Raw genomic sequence first — 22,319 nt, forward strand, 5'->3', positions numbered from 1 at the left:
GGAGGCGCCATCCAGAACAAGAAGTCTAAGCGGTGTCTGGAGTTGAAGGAGAAGAGCGACAGCGAGTCTGGGTATCAGCTGGCCCTCCAGCAGTGCTCTGGTCAGAGCTGGAGCATCACTAACCTGCTGGTGGACAGGTCTTCATGATGAGGGTGCTCTGGAGGTGAGGCCCTCTGCTGGTGAGGTCCTGCTACTGCCATCCCTTGGATGAACAGGGATGCCTGATCCATCTGAAGTCCCAGAAAAGACTGATCATGATCATGAACATCTACAAAGGTGGTCATGAACATCTGGTGGTCCTTAAAGTCTCTCACATAAAGACATGAAATAAAATGTTAACTTTTTTTTCCGGGTATTTCAGCATCTGATCGACCACGCTTGGTTGACATTTTTAAAGGATCATTTTGCAGTTTATTTGCAGTTTGAATTCACTGTGGACTCAGCTTACCTCTGCTACCATGTAGCATGAGGTTTAGACAGACGGTTGTTAGTAAATCCTTTTGCCCCTCAGGTCAGTAAGGCGGTTTGCTACAGATTTGCGCTGTACAGTTTCAAGGAAACAGCAATATGCTGGAATACTGTATATCAGACCGGATATTTTCTATTTGTAAATTTGAAATTTATTTATAATACCTGACAGTAAAAGTACTGATGCTGGATCACTGGGCTGGCCTGCTGTGTTTCTTCTGTGAGGGGGCCTCTTAGTCCTCCCCAGGCTACCTCAGACTGTACCCTAATCAGATGGGTGGCCGTGATGCAACACGCTTATTTGAATCATGCCTGCAGTCGGAGCGGATTGGCTGAATTCTGGCGCAAGGGATAGCAATTCCACCTGCAGGCTTTTCAGTGTCCCCCCTCCCCACTGGCAGAGTAATGAAGGGGAACGGATGTCTCATACTGTTCTATTATTATTGCTGGTATTGTTATATGTTTAGCAGACGTTTTCATCCAAAGCAACATAATTTTTTGAGAAAGCAGAGTCAGCCAGTTCCTACAGAAATTGGGGTTAAGGGTTTTACTCAGGGTCCCAACGGTGACATCACCCTGCCAACCCTGAGATTTGAGCACTCTGAGCCACACACGCCCCCCAGGCTTGAATGCGGGTCTCACTCTACCACTACGCAATCGCTAACCAATAATAACTGTCCTGCTTGACCACCCCAACCCCAACCCCCCCCCCCCCTCCCCAAGTGGATGAACCCTCTAGAAGTGCACTAAAAAACAGAGGAACAGCAGTAATATCCCCCACCACTTTACTGTGTAACAGTCTCCACCTCCTATTGGGACTTGAACATATCACCATCTGGAATCCTGAATATTTTAATTTAGGTCAGGGCAGTTTTGTAGGATGAAAAAGCCCCGCATTTTGTAGGAGGTCCGTCATGTGGCGATTCTCTGTGCCTCACCACGTCTGGAGAGGGATGTTGACTTCTCAGTTAAAGTCAATTTAATAAAAATGTTACCATGGTAACTTAAACACCGTATATGTGCTTGAGGTTTAACAGTTTAACGTGCGGCTGCTACTCTTCTCATTAACTGTGTGACTGCTGGAAGGTGGGCTTTGCTGGCTGGCTTGCTTGCCATGTCATTAAATATACGGGGTGATCATCGGAGCCACACAGGTCTGCAAGTGCATCACGTGAGACGTGGAGGAGGTGGAATTCAGCCAGCATGAGTAACTAAACACCTGGCCAAGTGTCCACCAAGCTTGGTTACTAAATTGTCTGTAACCTGTAACTCGTGAGCGGGTTACTGATAAGTGTGTCCAGTGCCAACACTGTGTGGGCAAACCGTGCGAATCACCAGCACGTCCGGATCAGCACAGGCACCCGGCCGTCCCTGGAGAGCGAGAATGAAGCGGCACACCATGGATTCCACGCTGCATACTGGCGATCGGCACTAGGGACACCTCGGAAGTCCTAACGCACCCACCAGCCAGGGGAGGGCAGGTCCACAGGCTGTACAGGTGTTTTTTTTTTGAGTTCCAATGTTTAGTTTGTTGAAGTGAGTGATCTGTTGGATTGAAAACATTCATTTATTTATTTATTTAGCCAAAGCAAAATACTGTGCAACTGAGAAAGCAGGGTCAGTCAGTTCCCGGAGCAGTTGAGGTTAAGGGCCTTGCTCACGGGCCCAACTGTGATTCTTTGCTGATCCTAGGATTTGGACGAGTGATCTTCCTATCATAGGTAAAGGTAAAGGTATCATAGGTATGAAGTCCTAACCCACTAAGTCACAGACTGCGCCCAGAACTGAAAGCGAGCACACAGGGTACTGTATGGTCTGGTTTGTACTGGTGTGAATAATCTGCTGGTTGGATCTTGCTCCAGTCAGCAGCTTAGAGGCCAGGTGATCCGGTGGTATGCAGCACAGCCTGTCGACCCCAAGGCCACGCGGAGAAAGCCTGATACACACACACACACACACACACGTAGGGTAAACATATCCTTATGGGGACCGCTCATTCATTTCAATGGGAAAAATGCTAACGCTAACTATGACAACCCTAACCCTAACCCTGCCCTAACCATAACCATAAGTAACCTAACAAAATACAAGAGTTTTTGCATTTTTAGTTTTTTCATAGCAGTCACCGATTTTTATAAAATAGAGTTTTCCCTTATGGGGACCAGGAAACCGGTCCCCATAAGGGGAAAAAAACAGATATTTATCATGTTATGGGGACATTATGTCCCCATAAGGATAGGTAAACCCACTCACACACACACACACACACACACACGTTTCTGTTATTTAAATCAGCAGATGTTCTGTTCTCAATAGGTCTCACTGTGTCACTGTGCATTTCTGCCTTGCAGGCAGGTGCAGTGAGGAAGCACAAGCGACAGACATGTCAGGATCTATCAGGGTCCACATTACCTCCATCCACTAGCTGTGTCGCTTGGCCTCTGCACCTTCAGGCTGGGGCTGAGGGGGGAAGTCACACGAATACATTCTCAGCCTAATTACTGAACACTTCAACTCAGGTTGCACTTTTTAAAGTCTATTATATGGACTTTATATTTTTTGTCATACAGTACCACACAGTCCATTACATTACATTTAGCATACAGATGCCAGATTGCAAAATAGTCCCAGCAAATTGTTTCTTTTCCACACAGGTGGTGAACATCCAGTCAATGGAATTCAGGTGCACGTGCTGAGGTGGAGCCACCACTAGTCATATAAGAGTGGCCGTTTCCACGAGAGGACACTATATCTGTGCAGACACATGACTACCATTTCCATGACAACCAGATCTGAAGTATTGTGATGAAAGGTGTAGAGAGGCAGCCTGTCAAGAGAGAAATAATGGCTGACATTTATATGTTCAAATTTATTTTTTTTTCCCGTCTGTGGTCAATGACATAGGTTGCGCGTTCTCTTGATGTGGAACCAAAATAAAACATTTACATCTCCATGTTGACATTTATGTCACTCTGCTGACCCTGGGATTCAAACTGGCGACCTTCCAATTACAGGCAGTGTCCTAACCCGCTGAGCCTCACACCCCCCCATGTGGTAATAAATAGCAGAATATGAAAATTTGCAATTTTTGGGGAAGATCTTGTGTGTTCTGTACAACATACCAGGTCACTTCAAAATATCCTCCAGTGAGAACCTCCCAGTGCAAAGCAGCAGGTCATTAAGGGTCATGGTACAGGGTTGCATACATTTTAATTTCTCTTGGCCGTCAACAGTAAATGCGCAGGAAGTCTCTGGAGCGCAGTGTGCGGTTCTGCTCTGGCAGCTGGGAAACGCTCTGCGGCTGACAGCTCGTCCGGTATCGGTGCAGCACAGGTGCCTTTGAAGCAGCCTCCATGTCCTCTCCCTGAACCCTCTCTGGGGTTCCTCCCGAGGTGTCCTGCTTAACACCATGTGATCCAAACCCCGCAGCGTACCAACCTACCCCCCCGCTCTGCACACACAGCATTCCTGCAGGTCTCATCTGTATAGGCAGCCGCAGAGGAATCATGGCTAAATTTTCAGAACATTTTTTTTTTTTGGAACACGACTCCCTCTTGGCTAAGGGTCATGTATGGAGATCTGGGACACTCACTATTTTAAAAGTCTCAAGGTATACTGAAACAGAGATGCCCTCCCTTGGTTACTAAATTGTCTGTAAATTTGATCATGGTACTACATGAAATTTTTTTACTCATTTTATCCAAGTGACATAATGTTTTTGGAGAAAGCGAGGTCAGCCAATCCCTGGAGCATTTGGGGGTTAAGGGCCTTGCTTAGAGAACCAATAGCAAAATTACTCTACTAACCTAGGGATTTGAACCCACAGTCTTCCAATTATAAGTACAGTAGCCTGACCTGCTGAGCCACCCCCAGCAAATGGGGATGGTACAAATTCTATCCTATTAATCCCATGATGCTTTGCTACAACACAGGAGGCTATAAAAAGTTTCATTCACAGAACACAGTCTGCAAAATGACTAAGTCTGTGATTCATCTGGCTGTGAACATCACGTAACCACTGGAGTCATAGAGAGGAAGGATCCCCCCCTCTGCCCAAGACCACCCACCATGTGCAAGAAAGCCAGCCGCTGAGCAGAAAGGTGGTTAAAGTTCTCAATGATATCTGAAATACTCATTTGAGAGATGTTTTGGTAACTGCAACCAGTGCTGGACCCATTTCAGTAATCAATCTCATGCTCACTTTCCGGGCTAATCAAATTTCACGCTTTCTGAGTGAAATCCTGTGAAAAGCAAATTCATTTTTAATGGCTATGGTGATTTTGACCCCATTCAGAGCAGCTGTCTGTCCCACGTTTGATCATCTGCCCCCCTTCCTCCCACACAATCTCTGTGTGCATCAGTCAGAGGCTTATCAGTCACACTGGGGTTTTCTAAGTATCTTAGATCTCTCTGCTTCTCCACGGAGGGGCCTATGATCGGTTTATCTGGGACAGTAAGGAGCAGACACGAGGCCCGGACTTCAAGCTGCCCTTTTGGACCTCAGTTTTCTGCAAACACGACACCGAATGTTGCTATTTGTGAGGTGAGTAGGGAACAGGGCATATTTGATGCTTAGTTATGAAGGCTGGTGTCACAAAAAGCACAGTGACGCAGTCCAAAGGCTGTTTGCCAGGGATGGCATGCGGCTCAGCCAGTCAGGCCTCTCTGCCAGTGCGTGGAAAGTTTGCTGGATCACATCCCATGCTCTGTACAGTAGCTTCACAGTTGGGCCCTTCAACAAGGATCTTAATCCCCAATTGCTCCAGGGCCCAGCTGACTCTGCTTTCTTTATGTACATCACTTTGGCTAAAAGCATTTAATAAATAAATATAATTCCTTTTTGTTCTCAGAGAGCAGCTAATGGATGGATTACCTTTTAATGAAATGTGACACTTTTCGCATGAGGATGTCAATGAGGTTTCCTCTCTGTTTTAGAGTCTCTTCAAAGCATCCAGCAGGACACGTATGATTATGCTGTGCTCCTCCTAAAATGTGTATATAAAAAGCATTTGGACAGTGCTGGGGTGGGGGGGGGGGGGTTGGTCACCTGTGAAATATGGAGGGGAACCCACAGGCTGTACGTGGAATGAAGACGAGACCCCTTTGCTGGCTATCTGAGTAAGAGTTGCTCATGTGGGCATCTGTGGATAAGCAGGTGATAAATCCAATGAAAGCACATGCAGAACATCTCGATCGTATGTTGGCAGAAGGCGGCCCCAGGCCATATGCAGCCCCATTAGGAAAATATTTGGCCCCCTGAAACAGGTTTCCCTTTTAAGTTTTCGGTTAAAAAATAAGATGGTATCTCACAAAAATAGTCTGATGTAAACAACTAATTATTAATATTATTTATTTAAAAAATACCATTCTTAAAATAATTAATATTCAAACATCCATCCATCCATTTTCTGAGACTTCTTGTCTTAGGGTCTCAAATCGTCTGGAGCCCATCTTGGAAGCTACGGGTACAACCCAGGATGGGACGCCAACCTACCTAATATTCGAACAAAACTTTATTTAAAACATATAGCTGCCATTTCATGCGTCTGTATAACTACATTGGTCCCTTATTGAGCGCTGCTAAGAACAATTGGCCCATGGTGGAAACTAATTGCCGAGCACTGATCTAGATGATTCTGTCTGGTGTGATAGAAAGACCCGGAACAGACATGACTAGGTGTGCACGCCTGCTGCTGTTTAGTGTGTTTGACGCCTTTTCCACCTGAGCATTGCCCCTCTCCCCATTTGCACTCCTTGGGTGTAATGACCTCCCCCTCCTGCAGGGGGCCCCCCATGCCCCATCCCGCCATCGCCAGTAACGACTATGAGTCATACTGCGCCTGACACACTAATGACGATTTAAAGGCCTTTAGCGCATGGGGATCAGCCGCTAATTTGATGGGGTATTACAGAGGCCATTTATCAGGGTGATTTCTAGCGCTGAGCTTTTAGTTAGCCTCCCCAGGCTGGAACCCCCCCCTCCCCAGTTACAGTATACTAATAAGAAGCTGTCTGTGCATTAACCCTTAACCGCCCCTCCCTTTTTAAAGTGTACTGCCCTCCCCCTGAGGCCTGCCATATTGCCGTGAAGCTGTCTGTGCATTAACCCTTAACCGCCCCTCCCTTTTTAAAGTGTACTGCCCTCCCCCAGAGCCCTGCCATATTGCCGTGAAGCTGCTTCCACCTCCTTTGACTTTCGCGCGTATGAAACGCTCACACCTCGCACTCTTTTGTTAAAGCACATTTTATTGGCTTCCACAACTGGCCCAAAAGTCTAACACAAGTGGAACACTGACAGCTGGAATACTGACCACTCACTACTGAGGGAGGAACAGACATGATTGTGTGTATATACATATGAAATAGATAACATGCGGTACATAATGCAACAATCAATCATAGCATAGAATATAATAATATCCATCCATACATCTTCTGGAGGCACTTAATCCCAACTGGGGTCAGAGGGAACTGGAGCCTATCCTGGGAACAATGGGCACAGGCAGGAACCAACCCTGGACAGTCACCAACACACCGCAAGGCACACACACACTCACAGGCCCAATTCAGACTCACCAAACAACCTATTATGCAGGCTTCTGGACCGTGGGAGGAAACCGGAGCCCGCAGCGGAAACCCATGCAAACACGGGGAGATGCGAACTCCACACAGAACCCACAACCTTCTTACTGTGAGACGTGAGGCAGCAGCGCTATATATATAAATATTAGTGCTGTCAAATGATTAAAATTTTTAATCAGGGTTGCTGTGGATTAATTTCGATTAATCACGATTAAATATCCTTCATTTTTAATCTATATTAATCGCATTTCATTTTGCATGAACAAGCAGACTCAAGAAAAAAGGGAATATATATGCATTTGGATGCATTCCATCTGCCACAGAAGTGCAATACCATGAACCCATATCAAAAAGCAAGATTTTTTGCTTAGCTGGACAACTTGTCGGATTTAAGGTACCTCAGTTTAAATGGTCTTTATCTTTGTTCACTTACAATTACTGTAAATCCGACAAATAATCCGACTAATCGTGAAATCCAATTCAAAGCCCGGTTAATTGCCATTGTTTGCAATATCAGTTGATAACATATTACGCGTGGTGCTTTACGTATAAAACTCCGTAGTAACACGTCCACAGATAAGTTGGACGGTATAGTGTGTGCGACCGATTTAATGAGCCACAAATGAGAAGTAGTGCTTAAACAGGATAAAACTACAACTTTCCCTTCTGTTGATAAAGGGTGCAGCCATGTTGGATTCTGAACTCGGGATCCTCTGCGTTATCCGAGATATTTCTCGGATCTCCGAGAAACGAGAGCACGCCTGTCATCACTTCCGGCTTCGAAACTCGGAATCCGACTCGGAATCCGAGTTCCGAGGGCAAATGGAATGCACGAGAAGCATCCGATTCCACACATTTAAACACGGTGGAGAACAACAGATTCCATCACCTACTTTACAAATGAGAAGTAGTGCTTAAACTGTTATGTAACGGCTTGCAGGCGAGCAGGAAAGCAGGTACGCTGAGCCAGGAAGTCCAATAACCAGGGTTTATTGGTCATAGACGGGCAGACAAGGACAGGAACAGGCACTACGTAAAACAACATTAATGATCGAACTGGGGAAACTAACCGAGACGTAGACTAAATACACAAGACAAGCTGAGGGTAACGAGCAACAGGTGAGAACAATCAGGCAGAAACAGGAGGTAACGAGGTGGGCGTGGCACACACGAGGATCGGACGGAGCTGGACGTGACATAAACAGTATAAAACTACAAGTTTCCCTTCTGTTGATAAAGGACGCAGCCATCTTGGATCCTCTGTGCTGCTCCAAGACATTTCTCGCATCTCAGAGAAACGGGAGCGCGCATGCCGTCACTTCCGGCTTCAAAACTCGGAATCTGACTCGGAATACGAGTTCCGAGGGCAAATGGAACGCACCAAAACTGCCGGAAATGGGTTGACAGAGACATTTCAGGGATTTTGAGTCATTCTGTGCTGCAGATGGGTTAATTGTGTTAAAATTTTTAATCAGATTAATCATGATGATGGATTAATCCGCGTTAACCTGCTAATTTCGACAGCCCTAATATATATATATATATATATATATACACTCACCTAAAGGATTATTAGGAACACCTGTTCAATTTCTCATTAATGCAATTATCTAATCAACCAATCACATGGCAGTTGCTTCAATGCATTTAGGGGTGTGGTCCTGGTCAAGATAATCTCCTGAACTCCAAACTGAATGTCAGAATGGGAAAGAAAGGTGATTTAAGCAATTTTGAGCGTGGCATGGTTGTTGGTGCCAGACGGGCCGGTCTGAGTATTTCACAATCTGCTCAGTTACTGGGATTTTCACGCACAACCATTTCTAGGGTTTACAAAGAATGGTGTGCAAAGGGAAAAACATCCAGTATGCGGCAGTCCTGTGGGCGAAAATGCCTTGTTGATGCTAGACGTCAGAGGAGAATGGGCCGACTGATTCAAGCTGATAGAAGAGCAACTTTGACTGAAATAACCACTCGTTACAACCAAGGTATGCAGCAAAGCATTTGTGAAGCCACAACACGCACAACCTTGAGGTGGATGGACTACAACAGCAGAAGACCCCACCGGGTACCACTCATCTCCACTACAAATAGGAAAAAGAGGCTACAATTTGCACGAGCTCACCAAAATTGGACAGTTGAAGACTGGAAAAATGTTGCCTGGTCTGATGAGTCTCGATTTCTGTTGAGACATTCAAATGGTAGAGTCAGAATTTGGCGTAAACAGAATGAGAACATGGATCCATCATGCCTTGTTACCATTGTGCAGGCTGGTGGTGGTGGTGTAATGGTGTGGGGGATGTTTTCTTGGCACACTTTAGGCCCCTTAGTGCCAATTGGGCATCATTTAAATGCCACGGCCTACCTGAGCATTGTTTCTGACCATGTCCATCCCTTTATGACCACCATGTACCCATCCTCTGATGGCTACTTCCAGCAGGATAATGCACCATGTCACAAAGCTCAAATCATTTCAAATTGGTTTCTTGAACATGACAATGAGTTCACTGTACTACAATGGCCCCCACAGTCACCAGATCTCAACCCAATAGAGCATCTTTGGGATATGGTGGAACGGGAGCTTCGTGCCCTGGATGTGCATCCCACAAATCTTCATCAATTGCAAGATGCTATCCTATCAATATGGGACAACATTTCTAAAGAATGCTTTCAGCACCTTGTTGAATCAATGCCACGTAGAATTAAGGCAGTTCTGAAGGCGAAAGGGGGTCAAACACCGTATTAGTATGGTGTTCCTAATAATCCTTTAGGTGAGTGTATATATATATATTAGTGCTGTCAAACGATTAAAATTTTTAATCAGATTAATCACAGGGTTGCTGTGGATTAATTTAGATTAATCACGATTAAATATCATTCATTTTGAATCTATATTAATCACAATTAATTTTGCATGAGCAAACGGACTCAAGAAAAAAGGGAATATATATGCACTTAACATGTTTATTGAACATCTTGAACACTAGTCGGATGCATTCCATCTGCCAATACCATGGACCCATATCAAAAAGTAAGATTTTTTGCTTAGCCGAACAACTTGTCGTATTTAAGGTACCTCAGTTTAAATGGTCTTTATCTTCGTTCACTTACAATTAGCCAGAACTACTGTAAATCCGACAAATAATCCGACTAATCATGAAATCCAATTCTAGGCTGGTTAATTGCCATTTTTAGCAATATCAGTTGATAACACATTATGCGCGGTGCTTTATGTATAAAACTCCATAGCAACACGTCCACAGATAAGTTGGACGGTATAGCGTGTGCGACCGATATAATGAGCCACAAATGAGAAGTAGTGCTTAAACAGTATAAAACTACAACTTTCCCTTCTGTTGATTAAAGGCACAGCCATCTCAGATTTTGAACTTGGGATCCTCTGTGCTGCTCCGAGATATGGGAGTGTGCATGTTGTCACTTCCGGCTTCAAAACTCGGAATCCGACTCGTAATACGAGTTCCCAGGGCAGATGGAATGCACCAAAACTGCCCGAAATGGGTTGACAGAGACATTTCAGGGATTTTGAGTCATTCTGCGCTGCAGATGGGTTAATTGCGTTAAAAGATTTTAATCAGATTAATCACAATGATGGATTAATCCGCGTTAACCCGTTAATTTAGACAGCCCTAATATATATATATATATAAATCCATCCATCCATTGTCCAACCTGCTTATCCTACTGGGTCGCGTGGTGTCCGGAGCCTATCCCGGAAGCAACAGGCACAAGGCAGGGAACAACCCTGGACAGGGGGCCAGCCCATCGCAGTATATACATATATATAAATATATATATATAAATGACATTAAGGGTATTATACTGTTGGGGTAAACAACCTGATCTATAAACATAAGGTGTAAATAAGACTGTATTGTACTGTAGTTCACTGACACAATTCAAATGACATCTTTGGAGCTCTTCTCTTCAGGCTTCTACTGTACCAATGGAGGTGTTTTTTGGAGACTGGTCCTAAAGGATCATCAGTAGATCCACCCATTTAAGCCCCTGGATCATCTTCATGACCGCGAGCGAACGTCCGGCAGTCTACACCGATAGATGGGCGGAGCAAATACTGTGAGGTCAGAATGAAAGCACGGAAAGTCGGGAATAATAAATCTAATAAAGGGGATGTCACCACCCAGGGTCAGTGACCTGGCAGAGAAAGACAGTGGCCATGTCGGTGCAGGATGGAGGGTGATGTAGACATTCCTCATGAAGGAACATAAATCATTACTCTGTGAGGAGAGGATCAGCATCCTCTGCCCTCTATTCTCTCCATCACCTTCTACTTCACTAACACGAGGTGATTCTAGTACCACCGATCAAACCTCTGTTGTTTCAGAAGAAAACAAAGGTTGTTGTCTTCTTCATTGGGTAGCTCCAGAAGTCAATAATGTTACCCGTTTGATTTTCTTCTCACAAAATAACCTCACAGAAAAGTTCTGGATTTATCGTTCCGTGCCCTGCCTCGCTGATTTACATTTTGACACAATGAAATTACAGCGAGTGTGCTCACTGTCCCATTCCCTCGAAGAATAGCCTACTGATGCTAATCGACAACCCATTAAACTTTGGTAAGGAAATGGGTATTAAACACTTAGGGGGAAAAAATTGATTGAATAGAATTTAACTTGCTGCAGCTACGTCAGGCAGACACTGGGGATTTTTCCTCAACCCTAACCACCCTGAAGGTTATCCTCAAGTCCAGCTATCCAGTGGCCTAACTAACACTAACTAGCAATCTTGTTACTCCAGACAACTAAGTCCCCCATATATCACTACCAGCAAATCAATGAAATTTTATTTATTTAACACATACTTTAGTCTCAGAAGCAATTGGGGGTTTAGGGCCTTGCTCAAGGGCCAAAAAGCAAAATCACTCTGTCAGCTTGCAGTACCACACATTGGCTGGCCCAAGGTCCTTCATCACCATGACACTGCAAACCAGTGACCTTTCTGCCACACACCTTGTCCTTAATGATTACCTTCAGCAATTTTTTTGACAATGAACTGAAATTTGGATTCCTCACTCAAGAGTATCTTGATTGGACTTTAAGAACCAAGCTGGTGAAGGCTTGTCTCGCTGAGGTGTTCCCGTTCCTTCTTCCAGCTAGCTGGCTCTCTAAATGCAATAGTTCAGCCAGGGTTTCTTCAGCCACACCTTGATGAAATAGGATGTGATCCAGCCCTTAGATCTTTTCATCACTGACAATGTTCCCGCTAGGATACAGCAAAGACCAGCCAAACCACCCAAGGCTTACAAAAAAAAGTCACACTAGCAATTAGGATCATTGACAGACCACTTTGTGGATGGGACAGTATTCATGTTGATGAATGAGATGAACTCCCTCCTTCTTTCCTGCCTCTAGGAAACAAATGGAGGAGTTCCAGAAAGCGGCACCTCCAGTCACGTCAGAAGTCAACACAGGCGTCCTTAATTCTACCTGTCTGCATTTGGCACCTCGGCCTGCCAGTTTAAATGCCTGCGGAGATCAGGGTGAACATCACAGGGAGGACGGGCACCCTCAGCAGTTACAGATTCATCGCCGCGCTCTCCCACAAATCTTTTTGGCAGCGTTTACGGCTTCCCCAAGCCCCGACAAATCTCGATGACAGCACTAATAGTAATAAAAAAAGGTCCTGAAGCAGAACGGCGTGGGGGACGGCGTTCATCTCCCAGACCAGCACCTTCTAGGGCTGCCTGTTGTTGCTCCGGTGGTTTGTTCATCCATTTTTGTCCGTTGGGGACCTTTGGGGGCAGCGTTGATGGCAGGATACTGTGGGTGAGCCTCCTGTTTGGGAAGGGGATGAGAGAGGGACGGCTTGTCATCGGGTCTGGACAGTCACATCGCTCCCCTGGGTAAATACGGTGCATCCTGCGTCTCTGAGCACATGGAGAAGCAGCTTTTAGAGGATTTTGTAGGGTTGCCCAACTAAGGGCTCCTTGGTGATTGACAGCCGGCACTGGGATGCCCTTTGGCCGGAGGGAGGAGGGGAGGGAGGGAACCTGTTCACCCCACAGTTGGCACGGAGACTGAAGCCCGGAGCTATCATCGCCATCATCTTCTTATCAACTCCAGGATCACCTTTGCTCGGCTTTCGGTGTGATCTCAGAGCTGAGATGCATAATTCAAAGAGCTGCCAGTCTTCTGCTGGCAGCCGGAGACGTGCCTGAGGTGTGTTTCAGCCCTAGCAAGCATGAAATCCTACTGCCTGCCTCAGCAGCCCTGCCGTTTCCACAAAGCCCCGGCGTCAGGGGCCTAGAGGAGGACGCAAAGGCCCTGGTATCAGTCACCCAGCCAGGCTCGCTGCTACTCTGGCCAGTAGCCCTCACACTAATCTTAATGCTGCTCTGCACACTGGTATCCATGCTGTGAGCGAAGGTGGCTGAGATCTCCATGAGGGTCCATGAGATCTCCACAAAAACTACCGGAAGGTGCCACGTTCCTCCATAGCTGTGGAATATCTGCTCTCACCAGTCAGACTCATGGACTCCACACTGTCCGTTTATCCATGTGTCTACCGCTGTGGACTCCACAGTGCTCCATTTCCAGGTCGTAACTCCATACTAACACCCTGATGATCACCTTAATGGAGAATGAATAATTCAGAGGGTCTAGGTACCCGACCCACTGAAGCGGGGAACCTCACAGACACCATGACCTGTGCTACCCTCTCCCCGGTTCTTCATGGTAATAGACCCTGCTCTGCTCCTATTAACAAATAGGAATGTCTACGACAGGCACCCAATCCTGGCTAAATTCAGCCCCTGGCACCTCCTGGCAAGAGCTGAGCAGCTTTATGTGAAGACAAGCAGAGGATGAATGTGAATGGAACGGGAGGAGAGTGAATAATGAGGTGAAAGATAATGAAGAAAAATGGATGGTACTAACTGAATGTAAATATACAGCAGTGTCCTTCTGTTGATGTTGGTCATTATGATTGTTTTCCGGTTGTTCTTTAACAATGTGACTGTTGTGGGTGGAAAATGAAAGGCAATGAAATTCTTCATTATACCCTATGCTAATTAATTACATAATATATCATCAATACATATTTAATGTAATTACATGGCATGTGAGTGACTCTCGCATCCACACCTTGCACAGCTCCCAGCTGTCACTGACTGGGGTGATGATGAGATATCATTGCCCCCTACTGGCTAACGCAGACAATGCAGTGACCAACCCTATGTGACTCCTCCTTGCCGATCGCTCCTTCAACACTCGGACCCGTGACGTTTATCCCTCAGACAGGTTGTATGATCTCTGACTTCCGACAGTAAAAATCTCTACAGAACAAACACTGAGGTGTGTTTCCAGTAGCCAGCATCTCCACAGGCCACACGTTTCAAATTCTTAAAGTTAAACTCAAGCAGATTCCTCATGCATTTTTCATCAGGTGAAGATTCGCACGTTGCTCAACTGATGTGGGTGGGATCGGCTAGCGAGAAAATGCAATTGCCTCGGTTTCAAATTGCTGGATGAATTTAAATAGAGTTTAAATTTCCCTGGCCTTCCTCTGTCCCCGATATTGTGTTTTCAGCAGATCTAATTCATCTTGCACTCACCCCCCCATCTGCATCAGAGACTCTCTGTATAGAGGCTACTAAACCCTGTTTCCCGTGTCTCTACATTTCTGACTGATAGCTTTGGACTCACAACTCTAAAACTATTTATTGCCCATTCTGCTTCAATGCCAAACTTCTGTACCATTTTGAACAATGTTTCCCCTTCAGTCAGGTGATTAACTGTGCCTCTCTGTCTTAATGTCATCTTAATATTATATAATATATTATATGTCTGAGTATTTATATTCTATTTATTACTTTGCTCTATGACCAGCGAGAACGATATTTCAGCTGCGTGTCACTCCACGCATCACACATCAGAAGCTGACAATAAAAGATACTTTAACCTTTAACTTTACTTCATCCCGTCTCTCTGTTTGCTCACAGCAGACCTGCCAATAAATCCCTCATAGTGTGAAAATCACCCAAGAGAATTATTTCAGTCACAGATACTGTGTATTTATAGTGCACCATGTATACCAGTGTATAGACGTACATTCACCAACTGTTTATATATCACGCTCGTATATATTGCCGGTGTTTCTAGCACTTTTGCAGAATTTTGCGCCTTCAGATTAGATGCCAAAGTGCATTTTGTTATCTGAGTACTTGCATTGATAATGAAGGTGAATCAAATCTAGATTAGTGCGTCTCAGCTGGGATGCTATACCTGTGATTGGAAAGTCACTGGTTAAAATCCAGGTCACCGCGCTTTCTCTGAAATGTATATCACTTTGGATAAAAGTATCTGATAAATAACTACATGCAATCCATAGATGGAGACTTGTTGTGGTGGCCCTGCTTTGTCTCGTACCGACTGCCGTCAGATTCTTGGGAGTTTGTAGCAGCAGAATCCTGCTCGCTGCCTGTCAGTTATTACCGTGATTAGTATTCAGGCAGGTCACCCTCACGCCGTCTCGACCGCGTCACACGCCGTTTCCCCTGACCACCGGGGAGCATCAAGCGAAGGTCAAGCAGACGCCTCATTTACAGCTATATACGGGCAGCCTGCTTCCGGGTCACCTAGCCCTGAATGAATGCCGCACCAGGAACCATAATGTTCAAGTGTCTTAAACAATAGGTCACAGGATTAAATCCCCAGGCAAGGATTATGTCGTTGGAGTGGTGTGGCTCTGCTGGTTATGACTCAATGCTTGTTGAGCCCTTGAGCAAGGCCTTTAACCCCATTTACTCTATCTGTCTTGGGACTTAGACTGCACCTGAGCATCAGCCCTTGACACTATTAGTGTCTAAGAGAGAGGGTCAAAGAATCAGAGAACATGTCTTTCTTAGTCCCAGATGGTCCACCTTTGGGGTTCACGGTGTTTGCTGACATCTGTTAGTTCCACTGACACAGGACTGGGCGCAGTCACCCAGTGTCAGCTGTGAATAAACCCAGACTGGCAGCTACATCATATGATCAGCATGTGACTCAAATGGAAAACATTCGTTCTGTCAGAGTCCTTGATGTTCCGAAGTAAGTTTAGTGATTGAATTGATGTTTAATTTTCTAACTTTATTAATATATCCTTTTTGATACATGTGACATTAATATTTGATTATGTTTTCCCCCTGGGATCAATAAAGTATATCTTATCTTTAATACATTTGACGACAAAGTCACCTACAACCATCCATTTATCTGTCACCAAGGGCAGATGGTAAGGTAACTCAGAACAGCACTCTAGTCAATTATATGACACACACACCCACACACTGCACTCAGTTTTGGGACAAACCAATTCAGCTGTATTCACTCTAAGACTTTGGACTAAAGCCTAAATCATACTTTACTGTGGATGTAAAACTACTTAACAGATGTTGGCTTTGTTTCACAAACAATATAGGCAGTAAATATGTTTAATATTTACTATTTACCTCCTGCCCGATCATGTTTCTCATTGAAACTGCTATTCGATTTGTGTGATAAAATGTGATTTTTGGGTAGAAATCAATAATAATCAAGACAAAATAATTATAACAAATATAAATAACATATAAATGAGACAAGGTTTCCAGCGCTATTGAAGATAATTGTTTTGAACTGAACAAACTAAAGGACAGAGTTTACATACATGCCCACCTACTGGATACACCTAGTCAATAATCTTGCACATGCGCAGTCGACGTACGCAGTTTCCGCTGGACATCAAATTCTGGGCTACACGCGCACCGACCGCAGCCAGCCCCAGATGACAAGATTTACGTCACTTCCTCCTTCACGCAACCGAAAGTGCGTGTGGAAGAATGAAGCATGAGCTGGCCTTAGAAGTAGGAAACCCACGGACAGCGAGTCAGGGCAGGAATGACCCCACAGCTCTGGAGCCGTGAGGCTACAGTGGTCAGCCATTGCAGGGTGAGGATCAATGGGTTAGCAGGCTGTCTCTGTGATCGGAAGGTCGCTGGTTCAAATCTCAGGCTCAGCAGGATGATTTCACTGGTGGGCCCTTGAGCAAGGCCCTTAACCCCTAATTGCTCCCACTGGCTGATCCTGCTTTCTTTAATGTACAAGGATTGTCTGGCCCTGTTACACAGATAAATGTAAATTGACAGCCCCTGTGTTTACTCGTTTGCTCGTCCTTCCCTGGTCAAAGCTGCCGTTAAGCCTCCGTGTCCCTCTGCTTGATTCCGCTGATGCACATTGTCAGACGTTGATGTTGGCTTTATGTAGCTGTCCCTGATGTCGCACATCAGCATCGCAAGCTCACGGGATTTCAGGACTGCAGAAACACCGGCGATGCGTCTCTCTAATCTCAGCAATCTTCCAGGGGAATCCTGAGCCGGGGACATGGTTCGGGGGGAGATGTGTCGACAGACGCCAGATGATGAGGCGTAACAGCGCGAGTCCTGTGATCACATGACACCCTGTCATCTCCCTAGAATTACGGCTCTGAGTCAGTGAACTTCACATTTCTACAGTCATTAAAGGATTTGCTCTTCTTTACATTATTTAATTGTCGCTTTTATCCAAAAAATGTAACGTGCATTTCAGACAGTCCCTGAAGCAGTTGGGGGTTTAACAGTAAATTCGACCTGCCAACCCTGGGATTTGAACCAGCAACCTTCTGATCGTAGACATAACTGTCCAAATTTTTAACAGTCTACGACCCCCAAAATAACCCCCATTTCCCAGGATATGTTTCACCATAGACTTATCAGAATCAACCACTGAGCTGCACACTGACCCCTTTGTTACTGAAGGAGACAGTGATCACATCACTCTATCACCATCGGATGACTTAGCTTGAAGCCCAAGGAACAGAAACACCCAACAATCTGAGCTTCAGCAGGAAGTCCCAAGATCAGGACTGTCATGTGACACTCACTGGCCAGTGATCTGCATTCCACAATAACTCTACTCCATACTGAATCAATAAGAGGGTTTAAATAGCCAAAGGCGGAATGCAGTGCGCTGTGAACATCCAGAGAGGGCTGCTTTGTGATGTGCAGAGAGGCTTTATTTACCTCCGGGCCGGGCTGGGTGCTGGGTGCTGGGGGCTCCGCAGGTCGGGCTGGTGTGTGTGGTGGAGCCACTCAGGATGATCCTCTGCCTCCCGCTTTCAGAGCCAGCAGATGGCTGACACAAACGGGCCCCGGCAGCGGCTCGGATGCTAATACTGCTTACCGTCTGACTGGCCAGATCTTTCTCTTCACTATCTGAAGAGCTGGGATATTTTTTTTACCTCCTCCAGGGTGTATGATGGTCTAGTGTTGTGCTTAAATCGTACTAACAAATTTTGAGTAATAACTTTAAATCATAACACGTATAATATGTTATGTAAAGTGTAACATCAAAGGGACTTTTTAAATTTACATTGGGACTTCTATAATATATGACCAGCTCTTAACTGCTATTTGGCAACACTGAAGTAATTAGATGCATCTTTGTTTCAGATATCAAGGCCTCTCTTATTGGCAGTACCTGTAGCTGCAGACAAGAAATCACAGAGAATCGATTGATGTTTAATTCATGCTTTCTGCTGAAGTTCGTATTAGAAAGCCTGCCCACATATAGCCTGTATCACAATGATTTTGTTTGTCTCAATTGTACCTTGCTGCTGAATTTTAAACTACTTGACTATATATTACCACGTCAGCTTTTGTTTGTCTATGTCTGTCAGTCTGACTGTCTGTCAATGTTTCTGCCTGTCTGTATACCTGTCTGTTACTGTGTCTATCTGTCTGCTTTCAGTGTCTGTTTCTGTCTGTCTGTCTCTCTATTCATTTGGCTGTTCATCTGTCTGTCTGTTCTCGGTGTCTATGCCTACCTGTCTCTCTGTCTGTCTGTTTCTGTCTGTCTGTCGGTCTATCCAGCTGCCTGTCTGTCTGTCTTGGTCTGTCTGTCTGTATATTCCCACCCCACTCACTATATCAGTCCTTGTCTCTCTCTCTTTCTCGCATTCCAGTATCAATCCCTATCTGCCTGTTTTTTCCCATTCAATTAAAAATTTCCCATTGCTATTAAAAATGCATATTTAAGTTACATATATAACACAACATACTTTAAGGAATTAGTTAAACAGAACTTTCTTTCATGTCACCCATCTGAGCAGCGGTGGTGTTTACTAATACCCAGACCACTCATTCCCCAGGGCCCTCAATCTTTGTGCCCCCTGTTGGCCACAAAGAGTTACTACAATAAACATTAAATAAATGTGTTCCTTATTAAGAAGATGCTGAAGCAGCATGTTCTGCTAAACAGCTAGCTAGCTATGATCTTCTGACTCTACTCACTGGCTATTTATTTAGTTTTTGAAACATCTGGGGGGGGCAGAAAAGACACACGCCCCTCCACGCCACTCCCACTGAGGTCCATCCAATCCCAGCTACGAACCAGATCACAAAGGTTACAGTCCAACATGCAGGATGTCAGCCGTCGTGATTGTGGGAACAGCATATCCATTCCAGCTTGTTTTCTTATGATAAATGTTTCATGAAGGTGGACTGTGTGCAACAATGAGGAGATTAATACTGTGTTCAAGGCCCCCGAAATAATGATGGGGAACGCAATGGATGGGGGCTGCCTGATTTTGGTTACTTTTAGTTTACATTTAGTTTACAGTTATTTATAGAAGGTGACATACAATTGAGAAAGCAGGGTCTATCATTCGAGCAACTGGGCTTAAGGATGACCTTTCAATCACAGGCACAGCATCCTATCCCATTGTGCCACACACTGCCCCCTAGTGGTGTACTGCTATGGCAGCTATCTCCTGTAGCCATACGTGGAGCACCAGCTGAAATCTGTGTGCTCTGTTGAAACCATCTCAAGCAGAATAGTTTACGGTGAGCCGCTAATAGCCAGATAATTCATAGCTTCATTTCGGTGGAGCAGTTTCCAGTTAAAATGAATCTGCATGATTGCTGTGCTTTTATTTGAATTAATTACGTTGATTAGCCTCACTTTCCTGTTCTTAGCTGACAGGAGGAACAGCCAGTGTGGTCTTCTGCTGCTATTGCCCATCTGCTTCACGGTTCGTGTTGTGCATTCAGCGATGCTCCTCTGCATACCCTGAGTCACGAGTAGCCATTTGAGTCACTGTTGCCTTTCTATCAGTTTGAACCAGACTTGTCACCCTCCTCTGATCTCTGCCATCAACAAGGCACTTTCACCCAGAGAACCGCCACTCACTGGCTGTTTTCTTTTTTTCTTCTTCAGCCCATTCTCTGTAAACCCTAGAGATGGTTGTGCATGAAAATCCCAGTAGATCAGCAGTTTCTGAAATACTCATATCAGCCCACCTGGCACCAACAACCAAAGTCACATAAATCACCTTTATTCCACATCCTGGTGTTCAATGTGAACATTAACTGAAGCTCCTGACTTGTATCTGCATGATTTTATACATTGTGCTGCTGATATATGATTGGTTGATTAGATGTTTCCTTCAACAATCAGCAGAACTAGTGTACCTAATAAAGTGGCCAATGAGAGTGCAGTATTAGTAATAAGCCTTCTTTCCTTAAAGGCTACCAGTACTCAGTCCATCCACGTTCCAGTATTATTTATCCAGTTCAGGATAATACTCGGTGCATACTCAGGTAAATTCAATCATTCCTACACAGTTCTCTTCCAATTATAGATTTTTCAGATACAAGTTGAAACAAACATTAAATGTCAGAGCAGAAAATATGTACGAGGAATCACCGTATCCCTGTTTGCCTGCATTGCATGGTTAGACAATACATTAATTAGCCTGAAGCCTAGTTCCTGCTTGTAACAGATGGTGTGAGTCTGTAAAATAGGATGGGGCCGAAGGAACGGGAACTGTGACCCAGAGACACAGCGGGGGCTGCGTGTTTCCACCCGGTGACAGGGCCGGCTAATTAAGACATACGCTCACACCCCAAAGTATGCAGAATTGAATTAGCGATGAGCATGAGCATGTGCAGTGAGTGAGTGAGTGCTCTTAATCATTTTAATTTCATGGCAGTGTGTGGCTCAGCAAGTTAGGATGCTCTGTGTGTGTGTGTGTGTGTGTGTGTGTAAGAGAGAGAGAGAGAGAGAGAAAGTGATCAGAAGGTTGTTGGTTTAGATCCCATTGTCTGCAAAGTTATTTCACTTTCGGGCCCTTTAGCGAAATGCTTAATCCCCGATTGTTCCATGGATTGGCTGCCCCTGCTTTCACAATTACATCCCAACTGCAATGTTTAGCAGATGCATTTGTCCAAAGCAACATACAGGTGAGACAAATACCTCATTGCAAACATACATGCTGTCAAGGAGATGACTAGGCGTACGTACAGCTTGGCTGAGCTTCAAGTGAATTCCCAGGTACAGGTGTAAGCAGGACTAGAGCAGGAGTTATACAACAACTATTCAAAGACTTTTAACAAAGCAAGAACCTAATAAGTCTATTCAAGGACCATATGCCACATAAGAACATTCAGGGAGTATATATAGGATAAAAGCAACTGCTCTATAAATGAAATGTAAATCTTTTAACTCTTCCTGTGATGTTTTGCTTATATGGCTCTTGTCCAGTCTTCTCAAAGACTCAGAATTTACTGGAACATTAATGCACGAGCCAAGAAAAGAAGCTAGTGGACAAAAAACGAGAACTAATGAGCCCAGCAAGGGCCCTGGGAAATAACACCCATTCTTTGCATCTGTTCTGTTAAGAGCTAAAGTCTTGGCTCCACAGTACACATCCCCACAGCTGTATGTGTGTAGCAGGCCTGGCTAGTCAGGAGGACAAGAAAGGCCAAGGTCAGAGGTCATTTTAGAACACCTGTGCAGCCATTTCATTGGTTCCTGCCTATAGGCAGGTGCCTGTTCATATTTCTTCATTGGTACAGTGTTGTGGCAGGACTGTACAGATACCTGAAACACTGTACCTATAAAGAGGGCTTATAAAACTGTTTATGATTACAAACAGTTTTATGGTTATAAAAGGAAGTCTGAGGTAATAAAAGAAGATTAATTGCATGTGTATGAAAGGGTAAAAAAAATCGATCATTTCCACCTATTAAATAAATACAAATATTAAACATTCCTGTAGAAATTCTCATCATTTTTATACCGAAGTCAGATAAAACAACCACAGCTAACAGTTTGATGTTCTCAAAACCTGGCACAAACTAAATAACATGATAATAATCTGGCCAGACAGACACAACAGTGGAGCCAGAAATCATGGCACCGTGCAGGCAGAAAATCAGGTGGGACAGTCCCATAGCA

The 22,319-nt window shown here is 44.8% G+C and overlaps 2 protein-coding genes across 7 annotated transcripts in view; one reads left to right on the top strand and one right to left on the bottom strand.

Annotated features, from left to right (window-relative positions):
• The window catches only part of LOC111850549 (polypeptide N-acetylgalactosaminyltransferase 18-like), a 48,730-nt gene extending 48,071 nt beyond the window's left edge, over positions 1-659 (top strand). For all 6 annotated transcript variants that reach the window (XM_023824545.2, XM_072698502.1, XM_023824547.2 and 3 more), the window contains exon 11: positions 1-659. In XM_023824545.2, the coding sequence (XP_023680313.1) occupies positions 1-147 (147 nt within the window). In that variant the 3' untranslated portion in view covers positions 148-659.
• LOC111850526 (uncharacterized) overlaps positions 180-22,319 on the bottom strand; it is a 27,890-nt gene continuing 5,750 nt past the window's right edge. Inside the window, exons 4-5 of the transcript XR_011982320.1 lie at positions 2,881-2,928; positions 180-230 (exon numbers count right to left, since the gene is read on the bottom strand). The gene's annotated coding sequence lies outside the window, so the exon portion shown is untranslated. The remainder of the gene's footprint in view (positions 231-2,880; positions 2,929-22,319) is intronic.

Source organism: Paramormyrops kingsleyae, chromosome 13 (assembly GCF_048594095.1).
Source record: "Paramormyrops kingsleyae isolate MSU_618 chromosome 13, PKINGS_0.4, whole genome shotgun sequence".
In the NCBI taxonomy this organism is placed as follows: domain Eukaryota; kingdom Metazoa; phylum Chordata; class Actinopteri; order Osteoglossiformes; family Mormyridae; genus Paramormyrops; species Paramormyrops kingsleyae.